The sequence below is a fragment of the Cornus florida genome, unplaced genomic scaffold (assembly GCF_030987335.1).
Source record: "Cornus florida cultivar Cherokee Brave unplaced genomic scaffold, ASM3098733v1 CherokeeBrave_3.0.0_Hap2_Chr11, whole genome shotgun sequence".
In the NCBI taxonomy this organism is placed as follows: Eukaryota; Viridiplantae; Streptophyta; class Magnoliopsida; order Cornales; family Cornaceae; genus Cornus; species Cornus florida.
The window spans coordinates 135,995,638-136,009,183 of record NW_026775581.1 but is presented as its reverse complement, the minus strand read 5'-3'; the positions used below and the strand labels follow the sequence as shown (position 1 = coordinate 136,009,183).

At 35.4% G+C, this 13,546-nt stretch overlaps 2 protein-coding genes across 3 annotated transcripts; both read right to left on the bottom strand.

Moving 5' to 3' along the window:
• Nucleotides 1-323: 323 nt before the first annotated feature.
• LOC132284612 (protein NRT1/ PTR FAMILY 2.9-like) lies at nucleotides 324-3,057 on the bottom strand. Its single transcript, XM_059786728.1, has 4 exons — nucleotides 2,964-3,057; nucleotides 2,653-2,870; nucleotides 1,482-2,041; nucleotides 324-1,381 (listed from the first exon to the last, which is right to left on the bottom strand). The coding sequence occupies exons 1-4, from the start codon at nucleotides 3,040-3,042 to the stop codon at nucleotides 481-483; spliced, it is 1,758 nt and encodes a 585-aa protein (XP_059642711.1). The 5' UTR covers nucleotides 3,043-3,057; the 3' UTR covers nucleotides 324-480.
• Nucleotides 3,058-5,152: 2,095 nt separating this feature from the next.
• On the bottom strand, nucleotides 5,153-12,096 carry LOC132284293 (uncharacterized). 2 transcript variants are annotated; one of them, XM_059786385.1, is made up of 10 exons: nucleotides 11,772-12,096; nucleotides 11,561-11,622; nucleotides 11,057-11,200; nucleotides 10,766-10,876; nucleotides 10,384-10,588; nucleotides 9,335-9,393; nucleotides 6,888-6,940; nucleotides 6,577-6,799; nucleotides 6,026-6,134; nucleotides 5,153-5,894 (listed from the first exon to the last, which is right to left on the bottom strand). In XM_059786385.1, the coding sequence occupies exons 1-10, from the start codon at nucleotides 11,974-11,976 to the stop codon at nucleotides 5,632-5,634; spliced, it is 1,434 nt and encodes a 477-aa protein (XP_059642368.1). In that variant the 5' UTR covers nucleotides 11,977-12,096; the 3' UTR covers nucleotides 5,153-5,631. The 2 variants fall into 2 exon arrangements, with proteins under 2 accessions (XP_059642368.1, XP_059642369.1); XM_059786386.1 differs by having other exon boundaries at nucleotides 5,153-5,891.
• Nucleotides 12,097-13,546: the final 1,450 nt, after the last annotated feature.

Below are 13,546 nucleotides of genomic sequence, written 5' to 3'. Positions count from 1 at the left end.
GCCAATTAATCATTTGGTTAATTTATTAACTTTGCACTAGCACTCGGTATAGTGATGTCAAGGGCACATAGCCACATATGGGCCGCTAACGAATAGAGGAACCCACTATAAAAATGGACCCACTAAGCCCGATACCATGGGCCTACTGGTTCTGGTTACTTATAGATCAAAAGTTTGTTAGTCCAGCCCGTGCATGCACGGCTCTCATTAGCCCGATGCACTGAATATCTTTCCCGCAATGGGCATATATATGTCAGTTTAAGAAGTTGGGCTGGGTTGGGTTACAACAGCCCAATGAAAGCGAGGAAAACTTGGGCATGTTATAATTTCAGAAATGAAACTTAGGCACACAAATAACTCCAATAAATACTGCTACATTGTCCTTACTTTTGAATGTTAGCATTCTATCCTATACCTTCCCATATGCTAATCTGAGTTCACATAATTTGTTAACATATGATTCCATACAAAGTTACACATTCAAACAACAATGGTCTTCTCAGATTGCTTTGTTTCCATGGCCATCTCAAAGCTGTTACCACCAACACCCTTATATTTGTACCACTTAGCACAAACCAAAAAGTACCCAAAATTGAGGACTCCCATACCAGCAATCATGTAATAGAAGTAATCCAGCTTCCCCTTGTTAAGATCCTCCGGCAACCATTCCCCTGTCGGACCACCATCCGTGACTCGGTGCACAACAGAGACCAAAAACCCACTCAGATAACTCGAACAAGCCATGCCACAGAAGAAGAAAGACCCCGCGATGCTTCTCATGTTCTCCGGGAACTGCTTATAATAAAACTCAATCTGGCCTATGGAATTGAAACCTTCAGTTAGTCCAACAAGTGCTAGTTGAGGAATGAGCCACAATGCAGACATGGATGATATACCACCTCCTCTCGGTGCAATGCCTAGTGTTGGCCCTGTAAGGGCAATGTGTTTCCTCCTCTGTTCAACCAGGGCAGAGACAAGCATAGTGCACACTGAGAGAGCAATTCCAATACCCATTCTCTGGAGAAGTGTAATTCCTCCTTCTTTGCCAGTTATCTTCCGAAGACAAGGAACCAACATCCGGTCATAGATGGGAATCCAGACGGTGAGAGTCAGCATTGAGACTACCACATAAGATGCTGCCGGTACCTCAAAACTGCTACCTAGGTGTCTGTCGGATTGCAGGGCTTGATAGACTGCATAGGTGTTTTGTTGGACCATCGCGACGTAGTAGATTATGGCTGATGCCCATATCGGAACCACTCTCATTACACATTTTACCTCCTCAACTTGTTGTATGCTGCACAATCTCCATGGATTCATGGCTGATCCATCAGAGTTAATCAGGTCTTCACCACTTATAATTGCAGCCTTGTCTAGGAACCTAATGAATTGATCATTAATCAGTGTCTAGCTCATACAAGTCGTGTATAAATTCATATATGTAATATATATATATATATGTATATGTATATTAGTCTCACCTGAATTGATTTGTGTGAGGAAGTTTGGAATTGATAGAATTAGATGGAATATGGTTGAAGAGACAAAGAGATGGGTGGTTTTGCAGCTTTAACCGTCGATTTTTGGTGGCTGCAACCACCACTTGTGCCACACTTGTCAAAGGGCTTCCCTCAGGTTTCACTTTAACGTATAATTTTGAACCCGAAAAGAAAAGTAGACACGAGATTAACATGAGGCATGTTGGAATGGCCAAACCAATGGCCCAGCTCACTTCAATTTGCACATACACTATGAATGTAACAGCCACCATCACGCCAAATGTGAATGTGAAGTAGTACCAATTGAAGAAGCTGTTGATGCCCCTTTTCCCGGATTCAGTCCCCGGATTGAACTGGTCGGCCCCAAAGGCTAGGTTACATGGCCGGATTCCACCAGCTCCGATTATCAGAAGGCTAAAACCGGTTATTAGGACGATCAATTGCCAAGTTGAGGGACCAACACATGTGTCAATGTGTTTTGTGTCACAATGTGGTGGATGCAGTTTGGAGATTGCTGCAGTTAGCATTATCACTATCAACCCCTTAAAACACAAAAACGAGATTGAGACATTAATTCCAAAAATTGGCTACTAAAGAGAAATTAAAAAAAAATAATCCCTGATAATAGTAATTTGAGAACTTACAAAATGACATATATGAATGTTGACACCTGACTTTGAATTGATGGGTATTTATATCTTTTGTGAAAATTGAAATTAAAATAAGACCTAGGAGTTGCAATACAACCCAGATTACTCTTCTATGATCATAAATAGATAAATAAATAAAATTGACATTGTTGTGCTGTTAACTTTCTTAAGGGCTCCATTTGCAATAAAAACATGTTTCAGATAGAGAGAGATCAGATAACAATATGCTCGAGTTATGTAATAGATGTGGTTCTTCTTACATTAAGCAGAATATTAATAATATTTAGAAACAAAATTGTAAGATCTCAAGGAAAATAACATAATATAGGAAACAAAAAGATCTTATAAAATAATAATAAATAAATAAATAAATAAAATAAAAATAAAAAAAGCTCCATCAAATAAATAGAATTAGAATGCTATCTTTGTTTGAGTTCTATGAACTTGAGCATTGAGCTGAAAAACATGCTGACTTTTTAAAAAGGGTTGAAGCAGAAGAGTACCGAGAAAGAGGACATGGAAGCGAAAACCAAGGTCTTATAGCGTCCCAGGTATGAATCAGAGAGGAAGGCTCCAAGCAAGGTTGCCATGTTTGTGGTGCCATGGAAAATGTTGATAACCGTTGCAGCCGTGACACTCTTCATGTTGAAGACAGTGGTGAGATAAACCATCAAGTTTGATAAAGTACCTATTGTCCCAAGCTTCTCAAGGGTCTCATTTCCTGCACACACACACAAAAGTTAGGTGAAAAAAAAGATATATGCATAATTGTAAGTGAAATAAATCTGTGTATTTCTCTATTTCTCTTCCTCACCTATGATAAATGGCATGGCCTTGACTCCTCTATAGTTGATGACTGGTTCATCAGATGAAGCAATTTTCTCTTCCTCCATGGTTGTTCCCAATGAATTGTATGGCCTTCTTTTGCGTTGTGTTTTTTTGGTCCAAGTGTTACTATTATATACAGATTACAGGGACACTAATATACAATAGAGAGAAAGGTGACACTGTCTCAAAGGTTCTCTTCCAAAAATAGCCCCTTTGAAAATGTTATTTTTTCTTTCATTGTTTCTATTCAAAGATAAAAGTTCCCTTACCCATCACTTTTCCTTAGGTAAGGCTCTTAGGCCATCCAACATGTGACACCTATTGAGTATTCCAACTAGACTTCTTGAAATTGCTCCAAGATTTAACCATTCTCATTTAAATTGCAAAATTGAAAGCGAAAACTTACTAAATTTTGGCTAAGATGTGGTGATAAAATTTGACGATAAAGTTTCCTAACCCATTACTTTTCCCTGGGTAAGGCTCTTAGGCCATCCAACATGTGACACCTATTGAGTATTCGAACTAGAGTTCTTGAAATTGCTTGAAGATTTAACCATCTTTCATCTAAATTGTGAAGTATTGTGAAGTTAAAAGTGAAAATTGATTAAATTTTGGCTAGCTAAGATGTGGTGTTAAAATTTAACCATTTTTATTTAGATTGAGAAGCTTTTGGGAGACGTGATGAAAATATTTAACCATCTTCATCTAAATTGACAGAATGTGTGCAGATGAAAGTAGGTAAGAAAATAAACTATACACTAAAACTGCATAGCTGAGAGCCCTGCCTGAAAGTGGAAAAACTTTTCTGGCAATTACTGGTAAAAGTGACTGAATAATTATACAAGATTAATAAAATTTGGGTAACTAGTCTTTTCTTATTTGTTTGTGGACACAGTAAAGTAGATTAATAGTGGATGGTGGAATATATATCTATATCCATGTCACATCTATTTCAATCTTACAATTTGCATTCAGCTGAGGGTAAAAAAGTCAAAGACTTTTTTGTTTTAGTATTTTATCAGTTGTGAAAAAAGGATCTAGGAAAATTTATGATTGTGTGGGCTTCTCATACTACAGGTGGTATATATATATATATTTTTTTTTCGAGCTCTCTTAATTATGTATAAATAAGACCTTCACTCAATCTATTCACATAACACCGATAAATTGGATAGTTTAAATTCTCATATCGATAGGCTTGGACTGCACATATTGATTAGAGAATAGGTCCAAATAATATTGTTCTTTAATCATATACCTACTTGGTTGGATGTGGATGATTTCGATGAACGCTGAATTGAGCTCCAACGTGCCTTGACATCATGTTACATGCAGGTACCATCCACTTATTCGTAATGGAAATACAGGTAAAAATAAAAAATAAAAATAAAATCATTCAGTTGAATCTTGACCGTTTGATGTACGATTTTGCGCTCACACAATCAACATGGCTCACCTATTCAAATCCATGTGGTCCCTTTCCATTTTCTTGGGTGCACACTGCACAGAGTATCAAGAAAGTCATTCATGCACATATACCATTTAAAATGTAAGGTCGATGCTTTTTTGAGGCCAAAGGATCTCCATTACCCATACTTTGATACCATGCCAAGAACCGTGCTAAATCAGCTAAAGGAGCCTGAACTTTTAGATTATGTGTGTGTGAACAGTGAATACACATATTCATATATAAATATAGAGTAATGTTACTTAAACAGACAAAGTTTGCACATTAAAACAACAAAATATAAAATGTTAATAAATATATTCACGTAAATATCCCATGACATTATTTTATCAGGACTCTTTAACCACTTTGCTTTCACATTAGTAAGCTGGTTAAGTTTTGAAAACAACTTTTCATAAATACATCGACATATGAGACGGCTGTCAACAGGTCAGATTCAATGTGACGCAGATTGAACACAATTGAAACTCACAGATCCTAAAGACCATAAACATGACTATATATATAGAAACGTATGTGTAAACATATGCATAAAAATGGTCCTACACACATGCACATGTATTTACTTGATTACGTGCATCAAAGTAAAGAATGTCCTGTGTGCAGTTTCATTTAACAAATGCAGCCTACAATAAGGTACTTTAACGACAACCAAATTAAAAGGAGAATTTGGTATTAATGAAGCAGTCAGATATATCATCAGCAAGTTGCTAAAAACTAGATAGTTTTCTTCCCATTTTTTCGTTTATTGTACTTAAAAGAAATAAAATATTACACAGATTAGCACCAAATGAGCATAAATTACAAAAGAGCATTGAAAACAAAAAATTACAAAAGACCAGTACTGACAATTCTGTTATAATTACACCCAAAATCCATTTCTATAATATGAGATGAGGTCATATATAGAATATTTTTTAACACACTTTTCCATGATAAAGACTGCCTCCATCCTTGAAGTAAATTTAGCATTCGCTCTTCATTATTGATATGGTTTCTTCACCTCTCCGCCAGTTCATAACCATTTAGAACATGACGCTAAATACATCAAACTAGAGGGTAAAAAAAAATTACCCAAAATTGCAAAAGCTGAACACTTGCAATATATAAATATCAGATGTTATATTAGTCATTTACATAAGCTTACAATATCAGATGTCACCCAATTCCATACTTCTGTCAAATTTTACTGAAATGGAACTGGAATACCTTGCTTCTTGTTCACAATAGCCATTGCCAAATATCGAGAACCCATCCCAATGGGTGCCTGCTCATCAGGTCCCTCCCAAAATGGAGCCTCGCCATCGCCCACCAGACGCCAGTATCCTGTCCTCAGAGACTCGGCTTGCTCTTCAGTGCAGTTTTCTAGCAGTGCTTCAACTCGAAAATTTATCCCAAGAGAACCAAGAAACTGAGACTGGGTGATCGGGCCATGAACAGACACATCTTCTACAAAAATTTTGAATATTTTGGAATCAATATTGACATTATCTACAACTGTTTCTGTTCAGTAGTACGTTTTTCCAAAAAAACAAAGTTGAACATAAAAAAATAGTAGAGCAATGAGGAACAATTTACACCTGAAACTTCTTCAGCAGAGTGTCTGATAGCAGCAAAATCAACGTATGCACTGAGATCAGCAGACCCAGGATCATCCAGCATGCTGACAAACTTATGTTTACGAATTGCCTACAAGCATTTAGTATTGTTTAAGAATATTATAATTTAAATATGAAAAGAAAATTCAATTATAAGTCCTTGGAGGAACAAAAAGCACATTCTGATCTAAAGCCACTACATGGACAAAGAGTTCTACAACCAGATGATGCAGAAAGTAGCTAGAGAGAGAGAGCTCTGCAACCTGAGAACTATAATTTTCCAAAAAGCAGTCTCTCTTCTTTTTCATGAATTTATTTGCTAAATTGAACCCTGAAACCCTTAAATGCATAAATTAATTCTAATCCAATAGAAAAAAATTGACAATGTAGTCCACAAAAATGGATAAGTAGCCAAAGGAAACAAAGAGCAAGCCGCAATATTAAATATTTATTTAAAGATGGAGGAAACAAACAGATACTCCAGTCTAATAAAGTACAATAGAATATAATTAACAGAGCCAGTGGCACCAGACCTGAAGACTATCCGAGACTATTCCTTTTAGGCCGTAATCAATTATGAGAGCCCCACCTCCATCAGAACTTATTCTTTTAGCAATTGTTTGAGTCAACTCCATTGCCTTGGGGCAAACCTCAATGTGTTCAAGTTTAGCTATTTCTTCATCCACAGCCCACTTGCAGCGCTTCATTAGAAATAGAGTTGCGGGCGTAGGCTGTGGAGATAGAACAAGACGAAACCTAGAAAAAGAAAAAAAAAAAAATCAATTTTCTCTAGAAGAAATTTCTGCTAGATACCAATATTGACCTACTGGATTAGAAACCTTACGATGAATCTTCTGCAACATCTATCATTTTCTCACGCCAGCCACGAGAAGCTCTCTATAGACAAATTATGAAATCAGAATGATGCATAAGAGAATACGTGAGCAATAAACATGCCACAGAAAGAAACAAGAAGCAACAACTTTTTTTATGAGAACCAAAGATCACACTAAAGAGGAGAAACAAGTTCGACAAAGAATAGTATTTCTCCAACGTACAAAACAAGATAATTGAACAAATAAAAGGAAAAATAAATAAATTTCCACAAAAAGAAGAACCCAATAAAAATACATAAGCAAGAAAGAAAGGTGGTCTCCAACAAAATCTCTAAAAACAAGATAGGCTTAGTAGCCAGATTTTGCAAAAAAAATTGCTGATAAATAATACCTAATGTATCGAACCAAGAACCTAAAGAGATCAATCACCAATTTCAAGCCATTATAATTATCCCACATACCACCCATATTGTTGTAATCTGGCGAATTTAGATTATGATGGTCACCTTCAACAAATTTCATTAAAGTTCTCATCTTTTCAACTCTTTAATCTGAAACAAGAAGTGTCCTGGCCACTCTATGAACTTCTCCAATGCCAAAAGGTTTACAGAAAGTAATCAGAAAATGAGCTTCATCATCTCTCACACCTGTTTGATACTTGATTGGCTAAAATTATCCCTATGTTAGATGGAGTAGTCGTGTTGGACACACAATACTTGGACATGGATATGGCATATGTGTCGGACACTTTTGGTTGGACATACACCTAAAAAACACATCCAATAACTTATTATATTATTGATTCAAAACAAATGAAAACTTATATTAGACACAATGAATATCTAGCAGTGTCCATGTGTTCTTCTATTTGGGGGATTTGATATATCCAATGCATATATCAAGCCCTTGGGGGTGCCTGGTAAAAGCTAAGGTTTGATAATAGGATTTCAATTAGGAGCACAGGAAGAAATCATATGATATGTAGGGCATGTCTCCTAACGAATTTTGACAATTTATACTCTTAAGTCATCTCACCCATGTCCAACACCTACTGACATGAGTTATAATGAGTAGCAGACTAAAAGATCCTATGACATTTGTGTGTCCATCTGTGTAGGTTACTTATTTGCACACTTGTAGAAGTGTCCAAAAGAAGTGGGTAAGGACTCACATAATCATTACTTTTAAACTTGTTTAACCTCTTCTGGTTCTTTCGTGCGCATATACATTGTGTGTAAGAATCTGTTACATACTCTCTTATGTCCTTTCACGTATTCGTGTCGACACGACACAATATGGGCGTGGGTATAGGATATGTGTCTGACAAACCCAAATCAGATGCCGCAATCCTTCACATGACATGATTGAAGAAGAAGAAAACTCACATTTAAAAGCAGAGACGGTTTCCTATCTATGAGACAGATTAAGACAAACCAAATTTTCATACATGAAAGCCCCAGTTTTTATCATTGCACTAAGCAATGGCCTGTATTCTCACCTTATTTGTTGTTCACTTTTCCTAGAAGCATGACAAGTTGTCAAGTATTGTTTGAGGCTTTGAGCAGCTGTCCAAATCACACTAATAGAATACTAGGAAAAGAAATGGCTTTGAGAAAATTTTCAAGGGAACAAATATTAGCTTCAAAAGACAAAGCTATAATCATTGGAACTAAACTGGAAGTTAAAAAAATAGAATTATGGAACATATTCCAAATTCAATGCTCAACAGATAGAGAGGAGAAAACAGGTTGGACATTCTAGCATTTCACTAAAGACATGACAATTTATGGAGAAATCTATCAAGTGGATTTCCCACCATGTTAACACCTACCACGCTCTATATCAAAAAACACAATTAACGAATCCTCTCAGCAACTTCAATTCAATTTACCACTTTAAGTAACTTCTGAACATTTCATATAGTATACAAAAATTGACAGTAATAGTTGAACCTCAAGTATTCACTTTAATTATCTTTCAGGCTCTTTTGGAAGGATATAAAATCGACAATATCCCAGCTTTGCATTAGTAATTTATATGATAATTGCAACTACTTCCACAATTTTCTGTCAGTAAATTTAAACCATTCTCTGCATCAATTTAAATAATAATAATAATAATAACAATAAAGCCAGACCCATCCCAGCCCAATTTCAATATCCAAACAAAGCTCTCCATATTTAATTGTAAACATAGAATAAAAGAATGAAAACAATAGTAACGATAAATAAATAGGCCTGCAAAGTACAATGCTGATATTCCTCAAATACAAGATGACCAGTTACAGGTCCACCACATGTGACAAGTAATTCTCCAAACTTTAAGAAGCATATATTTTCTATATTTTTTGGAGCACACAAAAGACAAGGTACAACCCTAATTTTGCAGGTTTCATTCATCAATCTCACGGGAAGATATCTATCATTGAACACACAACCAAATTGACTATACAAACCTGAAATTGATGAACAGGTAGAGCATCATAGAACTCATGGGCAATGATGATCGTTGGCACTGAAATAAAAGCATACAAACACCCATAAGATTAAACAGAGATGAAAGCAATCTCTGTAACCAAATTTGATCACCTGAAGTTTAAAATGTACGTTAATTACTTTCAGCTTACATGAACAAATATATGTAGATGTGTACACTGTACACAGACAAACACATTTGCAAAACCATTTTTGCTGCCATGAAGCATCTGGTTTGCTGGCTATAAAACATTGAAGAACCCCAAATTTTTTGTTTTTTTCCCTAGCATGTTATCCCAAAAATCTATTTTCGCTAATTTTTATTTTCATTTTCTACATAATTTATTTCAAGACAATGGCATGGAAATTGACGCAAACATCTTCAATCACAAACGACAAGCATATAATAATTATGTCTAAGAAGTTCAATTTAACAGGAAACAGGTGCAGTTTGTGCATATGTAAGGAATTACAGTTTTTTATTGACTTCCATTTCGGCTCTGTTTAAATAAGCATTGCCATGTGTCATACATGAGTAAACATCATAACCAAGAAGCCATTGCCACAAACCTTCATCAAAAAACTATGTAACTCAGGCTTCCTCAGCTCAGACTTTATCCAGCTTATTATATGTTCAGACATTTGTTTATTCTTTTTCTTACAACTAAAAAATTCACAGTACTTTCAGCCTTCTCATCTTCATAGCACCTGCGAGATGAACCAGAAACTACTTCTGATCCCATCAAAGAATCTTCTTGACTAATCAATACTAAACCAATTCTAATTAATCCCTATCAGAACTAATTCTAAATTCTCTTGGAAGCAACTCCAGGATTTTGATGTATGCAATATAAGGATACTCGCAAATAAATCAAATGAAGGTAACTTGAGTGACTTTCTAGGGCAGTCTGGCAACTTAAATTATCTGACTTATATTATTTCACCTTAAACTATATTGCCATCTATTTGTTTGCAGAATATACCCCACACATACATAAAACACACGACGAAGCTCAAGACAGTGCTTTACATCCTGATGGAACCTGCTCCAATGCAGCATGCCATGATACAGGGGTTCCGGACAAGGTGCTAATAATTATTTTCTCTTCATTTGCACCAGTATTATCTTCATCCATACACTTCAAGCTGCGATGTTGAAGCTTTTGTAATGTTGGACTGCATTCAACCATGTGTATGTGCAATGATTCGGCAAAGTTCTTAAACTTCGATGCACCCTACAGGGAAAAACCGCACATCTTCAACTCAAATTTGAAATATTCCTTTTCTACTTATAAACAATATCGACAGACAAATTAAATGAAAGGACCTCAAGTATTGGGTTTACGTTTCTCTAACTTAATCAAAGTACAGAATGCTACTAAAGAGAGACAAAAAGGAATATGGTATCTTACACGTAAAAGATCAGCCATGAGAGTTCCTCTTCCTGGACCCAGCTCAACTAGGTTCATTCTATTAGGCTGCCCCATTTGCTCCCACAAACACATAGCCCAAACGCCAACCATCTAAAGCAATATCAACAGGAAATATCTCCGAGATAACTAATCTTGAATTATGGGAATCAAAGCGAAATAATAGATTAATAAAAAATTTAGATGCTATTGCCCACTATCGTAACATTCCGAATCTACCAAACGAATTAAGAGGAAACAAAGAACTTAACAATTGAATAACAATCAAATTACCTCCCCAAACATCTGGCTTACTTCAGGTGAGGTTACAAAATCGCCTTCTGCTCCAAACACATCCCTGTTCATATAAAACCCAGCTTGAGGATTTGTCAGAACTTCCTCCATATACTCAGCTACTGAGATAGGCCCACCACGGAACTGACAATCCACCAGTACCAAAGAATCAAATTCCAAACTAATTAGAAGGAAAAAATAGGTAACTTTTATGTCCATGAAAACTAAATTGTCCATAGCATATTATTTCTTCATATAATTCAAATGAGAGCACCGTTTTCTGAACATTTCGCTTTCCTTAAAGAAAGTCTCGGGTATGCTTGTAGAACTTTGATCTTTGTTGAATTGATTTCTAAAACACAACGCGCCAATTCAATATTCAAGGGACAACCAAACGATTTATTACTTCAATGTAAAGCAAATCAGTAAGCTATGCATTCGTGTTTAAAAATTTAGAACCGTAACAAAAGCAGGGGAAAGAAAGAAAGAAGAAAAATATTAAACCTTGATAATGCCTTTGAGATGCTTAACAAGCTCAGAATCCGAAGAAGAATCGTGAGAATGCTCTGTAATTCAAAAGGCAAATGTTTAATAATTGGAATTCAAAATGCGACATTTAATGGTAGACTTGTATCGAAGACACATGTCATTAACAAATACAAATACATATGCATACATACATCTATGTACATATATATGAAGTGGAGTGAAGTACCGGAAGGATTGTACAAGCCTGAACGATCAATGGAGATTTTAGCGGAGGATTGAGGAGTGGTCTCGGTGGTGGATTGATTTGGACCCTCCAAGTGTTCGACGAAAGAACTGTTTGGAATTTGAGATGAAAACGAAGAACAACATTGTCGAAGTGCAAGGGGACGACGACACTGATTTGAAACCTGTACTAGCAATCTTCTCAGCATTTTTGCGACTCTCCCAAAAGCGTACAAACTGAAACAAGATGCAAATCAACAGTGCGCTTCCAGAGCGAAGGAAGTAAAAGAAAGTACTATACAACTCAAGTTAGGGGATATAATAGGAATAAATGGATAAAATTTATTTAGACCCTGAAATTCGTCTATACTTCAATTAGACCTCCAGATTTCCATACCTAATTTAATTTGTTTAAGAAAATAAACGAATAAAAAAAAATTAAGGCCTCTTTAGTTCACTTCTTATAAAGCTTTTATTCTTTTCTTTTCTTTTTCTTTTTTTTTTTTTTTTTTTTTTTTACGAGAAAGTAAAATATTATAAATAGTACTTCATCTGTCCCAAAATAAATGTCATATTTTTCTTTTTTTGTCTATCTGTTTGGCTATTTTTTTTTAGGGGCGTACCAGAGTCTTTCCCAAGAGGTTGGATAGCCAAACTATCCTTGATGCTGACCGAATCTGAAATCGGCCCTTAGTGAATCATGCGACTGCTGGAAGGTAAGGATGACCCCTTCCTTCAAGTTCTTCAACGCCTCAATAAAGAGGACTTTCGACAGCAGAGGCTGGAACTTAAAGAAGGGAACAACAAAAATTGTTCAAGCGTTCTTCAATTCTAGATTTTGAAATAAATGGAGGAGACAAAACAAATTGTCCAAGCGTCCATCTAATCCAAGAACAACTTATAAAAACAAAATGGAGGAGACACGATCCAAGCGTCCACTTTATTTAATAAGAAGTAGTCTTATACAAAAGTACAAGAATAAGAATTCTATTATAATACTACTCCTATGGAAAAAAAGAAGTACAAATAAAATTACATTGTAAGAAAATGCAGAAAGAATAGAAATTGCAAAAGAACAGAAATTGCAGAAAATAGGAAATTTGGTGTGGTCGGGGGCCTTTGCACAGGCCTTCTTCCACGTTATTTATAATTACATCACAGATCGGTTAATGATATTTACTTAACTAACTGTAATACCCCTAAATTTTAAAGAGGATATTTCTGGAATTAAATTTATTATTTGATTGCATTGTACTTGATTATGTGTCATTTTATTGGATTATTTGTTTAATTTAATTTATATTGTGGTGCTTTAAGTGATTATTATTTAATTTGAATTATTTGTCTAATTTGAATTATTTGTTATTTGAATTAATTGTTTGTATTATGTGAATTATTTGTATTATTACATCTTTATATTATTTATTTGTGATTTGTGATTTAATGGTGATTTATCTTGTCTATTGTAATTTAGGGATATCAGTTATAACTTTGGCTTATATTTCACGTATAGGTGAGCCGCCGTAGATTTGAACTTAGATAGTTTCATGGGCCGATTAGGAGGGGAATTAGGGCTTGGTCTCTAAATTAAACATGGAATAGGGTTGCTGGGATAAACCTATAAATATGTGCGTTACCGTGGTTTAGGGTTTGTAGACAGAAAAACAAGAACAATATAACAACGTTCTGTAAAACAGAGAGATAGAGAGATACAGAAATAAAGAGAAAGAAACACAGAGTGGAGTTGAGTGTTATACAGAGCAGCTCAAGGAAGAAGGA